The sequence below is a fragment of the Phocoena phocoena genome, chromosome 8 (assembly GCF_963924675.1).
Source record: "Phocoena phocoena chromosome 8, mPhoPho1.1, whole genome shotgun sequence".
Classification (NCBI taxonomy): Eukaryota; Metazoa; Chordata; class Mammalia; order Artiodactyla; family Phocoenidae; genus Phocoena; species Phocoena phocoena.
Window position 1 is genome coordinate 106345952 of NC_089226.1, and position 7037 is coordinate 106352988.

Sequence of the window (7037 nt, forward strand, 5' to 3'; positions counted from 1 at the left end):
ATAGCAGCCGTCGCTTGTGACAACTTTTTGACAAGTTAAATCAACCCAGTGGAAGGGTCTCTACTGTTTTACCAGAAAAGTCAGGGTTTGGTGGGTTTTTTTGTTTGTTTTTTTCGGAAAAATACAAAACACGTCCACAGAGCCATAAATAATCTGGTGGCAATATATACACATTTAAATAATTAATTTAAATATCTTACACCTACTCTTGAGTTAAACTGTCCATTCGAAGAAAGTGCACCAAGGTGGCCCTTGGCACTCCCCTCCTGGGGGCTCTGAGGGTCACAGCCTGGGGAGGAAATGGGTGACCTTCATGGTGGGTGACACCCGGTTCCCCTTCTTGGTCTTCCCGTTCTTACTTAGGGCGATGAACATGCCGGGGTACCTGTAGCACTCGTAGGCGTTGTAGTTGTTGGGGAGGAGTATCTCTTTGAACTTGCACTCCTCGGTGAAGAAAGGCTGGCGGGGAAGGAGAAGCGGTGTCAGGTGGAGCCATCTCTGGGCCAAGGGACCCCTGTGGGCGGTGGTCAGGGAGTCCTTTCTCTCCCCGTCCCACCCTGGCTGCCAGGCCTCTCCTGGGAAGTCAGGGTGCCAAGACCTTCACAGGGTGATTAGAGGGACCTGGCAGCTGCTGCTCCAGACACCTGCCCAGCGCCTGGCAGCCAGAAAATTTCATCACCACTGTGTCCACCCTGAAGACTGCAGTCCTGCCCACAGGGAGCCCCCCACCAGGGACTACGGTGAGGGGCTCCCAATGAAACCCTTTGACCGACTGGCAAGTGCCCACTCAAGGATGGCAGGAACGCTGTCCCCGTCTTGGGGCTGTGCCTCTCGTTTGGGCTGGCCCGGGGTCAGCCGCACTGCCTCAGGGCCTTGGAGGGGGGTGTCTCCAATCCTGTGACCCCACCGCAGTTCCACATCCCGGCGTCGGGTGTGCCTGGAAGCGTCGCGATCCTGCCCGGCTGCTCGGCCGGGCCCCGCGGTACTCACCGAGCCGTAGAGTTTGCCTCTGCTGCTCATGGCCACGAAGAACCGGCCGGCCACGCCGAAGATGCTCACCACTCCCCGCTCCACCGGCGACAGCTCCAGCAGGCCTGGGGGCGGGGCGCGGGTCATTCCCGGGCACTGGACCCTCGGCCCTCGCCGCCCGACCTGGCCCCCTCCTCTGCCTGCGCGCCTCCGGGACGCCCACTTCTGGGCTGGAGGTGAGTGTAAAGGACCCGGGTCCCCGGCGCAGGTCGCTCCCGAAGGGCCCCCGGAGCCCAGCGGGCTCGCCCCCAGGGCCGGTCCAGCGACGGCCGCGCCCAGTCCGGGACGGTAGGAGAGCGGTGGCCCCGGCGGCCCCCGAGGCCGGTCCCAACACGAGCGCGCGTCCCGGGCTCCCGCAGGTGCCGGTGGCTGCGCCGCGCTCCCAGTGCCCGCGGGCCAAGGCGCTGGAATTCGTCACCCGGAGCCCGGACTTCTGAAGGCGGGGAGGCGGGGCTCGGCCGCCCGGTTGCGCAAAGCCGGTCGCTGCTGCGACGCCAGGAGCCGAGCGCGTTTGCGTCCCCGGCGTCCCCACGCCAGAGGGACCGGAACCCGAGTCCGCCCCGGCTCCCAGAGCCCGCGGGCAGGTGTCAGCCGAGACCTTCGGGTGCGAGTTGGAAGGGGCGGCCGCTGCCCCGGGGCCCCGACCCTTCCCGCCCGCCCCGCCCCACTCACTGTCACTCGTGTCCGCGTGCACGCCGCCGATGCGGCCGTCTGGGAGCACCTGGAGGTGGAAGCCGATGCCCACGTTGCAGTAGAGCCTCCGCAGCCTCTTGATGCCCAGCAGGTAGTCCCCGGCGCCGCTCTGGACGGCAGCCTCCTTGGGCTGCGCGGCCACCGGCAGGCGCGCCAGCGAGCGCGCCACCAGGCTCTCCCAGCGACGCTCCAGCTCGGCCTCCAGCGTGCCGTTGGGTGCGGTGGGCGCGGCGGCGCCCCCTCGGCCGGCCCAGGGCGCCAGCACGGCCAGCAGCACCGCCGCGAGCAGCGCTGCCGCGGCCGCCCCGGGCCCCGCCATCCCCGCCCTCGGGCCGTGCGTCCGTGGGTGGATCGCTGCGCCCGGGAAGCCGGGGGCCGAGCTGCGCCTGTGGGGGCTTTGCGGGAGTGCACGGCCTGGGCCGGGGCAGGGAGTGCACGGCCGGGGAAGAAGCCGGAGGCGAGCGACGGAGCCCCCAGGCGCCGGGAGCTACCCGGGCTGCATGGAGAGGTTGGCAGTGGCGGAAGGACGCACGGCCGGGGCTGGGACCCTGCGGAGCGGTGCGCGCCTCCCTGCGCGCTGGGCCGGCCCGGGCCGAGCCGCTATATATAGCAGATCGCCCCCCCACCACTCCCGCAGGGGGCCGTTTGCGTTCGCCTGGGCGCCCGGGGCGCTGTGGCGCTCGCGGCTGGTCGCAGGCCGCCTGCCAATCAGGGCTGGGGGAGGGGAGGAGGCCGGGGACCAGCGCCGCGAGTGCCACCTGGAGGGTCCCCGGCCCCCACCCCTGGCTTCGCTGGGCCCTTGGACCTCTTGGTCCCGACCCTCGCGTCTCCTCCACTCTCGTCTTGCAGCCAAAGTTTTGCTTCTTGCACTTTGTCCCTGCCTGTCCCGTCTCCGTGGGGCCCCTTCTCCACCTCTGTTCCAGCGGCCTGGGTGCCGCCCTCACCTGGTACCCTCAGCTCAGAGAAGTCACTCCTTGCACTGTGCCTTTCAGGGACTCCCCGGAACCTGTTCCTTCGCTGGGACCCTGTGGACCCACCTGGGAACGAGGGGCGGGTAAGGGCTGTAAAGCACCAGGAGCGCCTGAGCCTGGAAGGAAGAACCCAGCGCTACAGGGTGGAGGGAGGCAAGGACCTGGGTTTGGCCACCTGCGCTCTGGCTGATTCAGGGATGGAGCTGTGTGTACCAGGCGGAGGCATCACCTGAGCAGGGGGCCTGAGTGGGCGGTGCTAAGAGAAGACAGGGGGTGAACTGGTGCACCCTGGGAGGCCATGGCACTGCACCCCCTACACACACACCCATGCAAGGACAGGGGCCAGGGCCATAGGGGACACCCTTTGTCCCCCTCCCCTTTAATTCTGCAGCAGGGATATTCAAGTGCCATAGTCAGAAGCCAACCTAGCAGGGACCCAGGCCAGGCTTTTGGAAGGCTCCCTTCCCCCACCTGCTGTCCCCACCTCCCTCTGTGCCCATTATGGCCTGATGGGGGCGGGGTCCAGCTACATGCTGGCTCACCTAGGTGTGAAAATCCCTGTTCTCAGTTGTACCTGAGGAGCCTTGCTGTCGCCTCCCAGCAGGTCCACCCAGCCACCACTGCAGGGGGCCCGGAGCCCACCCTACCCCCTGTGGTCACCAGCACCTGTGACCAGAGGCATCATCCCCAGGCCTTTTCAGCCTCCCCTCCTCCCGCACCATTCCTGCCTCCTGAGGAGCCCTTGGACCGACCTCTGAACGCTGCTGGGGCTCATTCAGACCACAGAGGGGACCTAGGAGGTTGGAGGTCTCTGGCTTGAGGCCAGAAAGGGGGCCCCCAGGGCTCAGTGAGTGCCCTCGGCCGGACCAGCACCGGGTGTCTCCAGACTTCTCGGTGAGAGCCTTTGCCCCCTCTGGGCCCGCAGCCTGGCCAAGCAGTGGCCATCCAGGCCGAGCCTTCCTGGGAGGCCGGGTACCGGCTCAGGGCTGCAGTCACGGCTATGAGGTCAGCTCTGCAGCTGCTTGGACCCCGGGCCCCCCACCCCCATGGGGCACAGGAGACCAGAGCCTGCCCCAGCCTTGTGCCTCGCTCTCTGTGTGGCCTGGGCGAGTCCTGCCACCTCTGCGCCCCTAAACCCCCATTTGCAAAACTGCTTGGAAGGCGGGCTCCCCTCCTTCAGTCCGCGTCCACGTGGGCACCTCCTCTGGGGCGGTGGGACCCAGGCCCTCTGAGGTCTCCCCCCAGCTCCTGGCAGGGTGTGACCCCTCTCTTCCCAGCAACCCCACAGGGAGCTCCCTTTCCATCTCTCCTGTTTGCTGGCAAGTTCAGTGAAGGACCCTGTGCTGGTTCATCTCCCAGAACTGCCGTCCCACCCTCACGGCAGGTGTTCTCAGTGACTGTCCTTTGAAGGGCTGGCAGGCAGCAGGGGTGTTAGGAGCTGAGCCCTGGTTCCCCCTTCACCCTGACTCACGGTGGGTCCCTGAGCCCGTCAGGCCTTGGCTTCCTCAACCGTCCAAAGCAGCCAGCAGAAGCCGTGAGGGTTAATCCGCCAGGATTGCAGGCGGAGGATGTAACAGGATGGTTATTTCCACCTGACTCCTGCCCTGGCCCCCTCCTCGCCTCCCCCGCATCTCCCAGATGCTCCCCATCGGCCACTGTCCTCAGGGTCTTGTTTCCGTCTCTCCAACCTCCACACTGGAAGATGATGACTGCTCCGCACTCAGGTTTCCCCTCAAATATCAGCCTCTCGGGAGACCTGCCACGACCCCCACCCCCAAGGCGGTCTCCTCTGCCCAGTGCATCTGGTTGTTGCTTCCTCTCAGCCCTTAAGGAATCTTCCTGTACTTGCTGACCCTCCCTCCCCCTAGAAATAGTCCCTGATGCACCTGAAGAGCCTAGTTTACCAAGAACCTGGGCTGCAGGGGAGCCTGCGGAGCGGAGCTTCTGGGCCCTGTGGTCCCTGCTGCAGCGCCACATCGGGGGTCCATCTCTGTTACTCATATGATTTTAGCCTTTAGCTTCTGGTCATGCTCAGTTTCTCCATCTGTAAAATGGGCATGACTCCCTTTCAGGAGTCGCCAACCTCGACAACGGGGTGTGGGCCGTAGGAAAAGGCTGAATATAGTCAGACCCCAGTCTCCTTGCGCCCGGCTAACAGTCCATACCCAGAGTGTGTGAAATAACCAACCCACATTTTTATCCTACGGGAGGCCCTACATCACAACACCAGCCGTGACTGGAGGGGTAAAGTGTCAGACGGGGACAAAGGCTCAGAACTGAAACCGGCCAGTCCCCGCCTACAATCTTCTCGTGACCTTTTTTAACCTACAGAAAAATTGCAATGTCATTACCTTCTTGGTTTCTTCTCCTTTGAAAGAGTGACAGAGCTTCTCAGAACAACCAGCCCAGCTGTTAAGAACCTACTTGGCTTCATAGTAATAATAATAATAAAAAGTGCACTATAAAAATTTAATTCTAGTTCTTAGGGTGGAGTGACAGGGCTCAGCCTGGGGCAGGGCTCCCAGGCCGCAAACTTTGCAAATGGCTCAACTGTTTTCTTGTTGAACTTCCTTTTCTTGGCCTTAGTGAGAAGACCCTCACAGTGGCCTCAAGGAGAAGGGTAAGGCCGGTGGTAGAGACATGTCTACACGGGCTGCAGCAATGCAAGAAACACAATTTCTTTTCGAACCTCCAAAAGAAAGGGGGGATTAAGACAATTTTTTAAAGCTTTTAAAAATTGTGGTTAGGACTTCCCTGGTGGCACAGTGGTTAAGAATCCACCTGCCCACGCAGGGAACACGGGTTTGAGCCCTGGTCCGGGAAGATCCCACACGCCGCGGAGCAACTAAGCTTGTGCGCCACAACTACTGAGCCTGTGCTCTAGAGCCCGTGCCACAACTACTGAGCCCATGTTCCACAACTACCGAAGCCCTCACTCTTAGAGCCCGTGCTCCGCAACAAGAGAAGCCACTGCAATGAGAAGCCCACGCACCACCACAAAGAGTAGCCCCCGCTCGCCGCCACTAGAGAAAAGCCCGCGCGGAGCAACGAAAACCCAACGCAGTCAAAACTAAATAAATTAATTAAAAAAAAAAAAAAGAAGAACCACGTGTGTGCGACCACCACCATCGTCCATCTCCAGAACTTCTTCTTCCCAAACTGAAACTCTGCTCAGCAAACAGTAATTCACCATTCTCCTGTCTCCATGTGTTTGATTCCTCCAGGGCCCTCCGTAAGTAGAATCGCACAGTATCTGTCCTTTTCTGTCTGGCTTATTTCACGGAGCATCCCGTCCTCAGGGTTTATCCACGTTGTCGCCTGTGTCAGGATTTCCTTCCTTTTGAAAGTTGAACGGTATTCCATTGTATGAATGGAGCACGTTTAGTTTATCCATTCTTCTGTCGATGGACACGTGCGTGGGCTGTTTCAACCTTCTGGCTACTGTCAGTCACGCAGCTCAGAGCGCAGGTATGCAAATACCTGCTCAAGGTCTTGCTTTCACTTCTTTTGGGTGTAGACCCAGAAGTGGAATGCCTGGATCACATGGTGATTCTAAGTCTAATTGTTTGAAGATCCTCCATACTGTTTTCCACAGCTTTTTGTCTTGTTTTTTTTGTTTATTTTTGGCCACGCCGCACAGCTTGCGGGGATCTAAGTTCCCCGACCAGGGATCAAACCTGGGCAATGGCAGTGAAAGCACCGAGTCCTAACCACTGGACTGCCAGGGAATTCCCTGTTGGCTTTTTTTTTTTTTTTTTGATAGGGTTTTTTTAAAATTTTTATTTTATTGAAGTCTAGTTGACTTACATTGTTGTTAATTTCTGCTGTAGAGCAAAGTGATTCAGTTATACACATATACATTCTCATAGCCTTTTTTTTTTTTTTTTGGTCACCTTGATCATGGGGCATCAAGGGGATGGGATTCGGAGGTGGCTCTGTGCCCACCTGATCCCCCTCTTTGTTTCTCTTCTGTCTCCTCTTCAACCCTGGGCTAGCCCAGCCAGGTCTGAGTGGCAGGCACAGGGCCAGTTTTTACAGCTGGAACTCAACAGAGCAATTCACCAGGCAGACACGTGCGTGTGCAGGTCTCTGCACATATTAGAGGCTCGAGCCCGGGGAAGTGGTCTTCTGGGGGAATTAAATGAGGTGATAGGTGTTGAGCACTTAGCACGGGCTGACGCACGCCCACCGAGCGTCACACCAAGTCTTAGTGGGTTGATAGGAGCGCGGGGCAGGGTGCCAGGTGCCCGGGGCACAGCCCAGCCCTGCCCTCACCCGAGTCCCCTGGGCAGTTTGCTTAGCTCCTTAGCATCCAGTGTCCACGTTCACATGGTCGTGGAGAGA

General features: G+C 60.3%; 1 protein-coding gene across 1 annotated transcript; it reads right to left on the minus strand.

Moving 5' to 3' along the window:
- Positions 1 to 282: 282 nt before the first annotated feature.
- On the minus strand, positions 283 to 2041 carry FGF4 (fibroblast growth factor 4). The gene is made up of 3 exons (XM_065882872.1): positions 1702 to 2041; positions 991 to 1094; positions 283 to 459 (listed from the first exon to the last, which is right to left on the minus strand). Exons 1-3 carry the CDS (start codon positions 2039 to 2041, stop codon positions 283 to 285), a joined length of 621 nt encoding a protein of 206 aa, XP_065738944.1.
- Positions 2042 to 7037: the final 4996 nt, after the last annotated feature.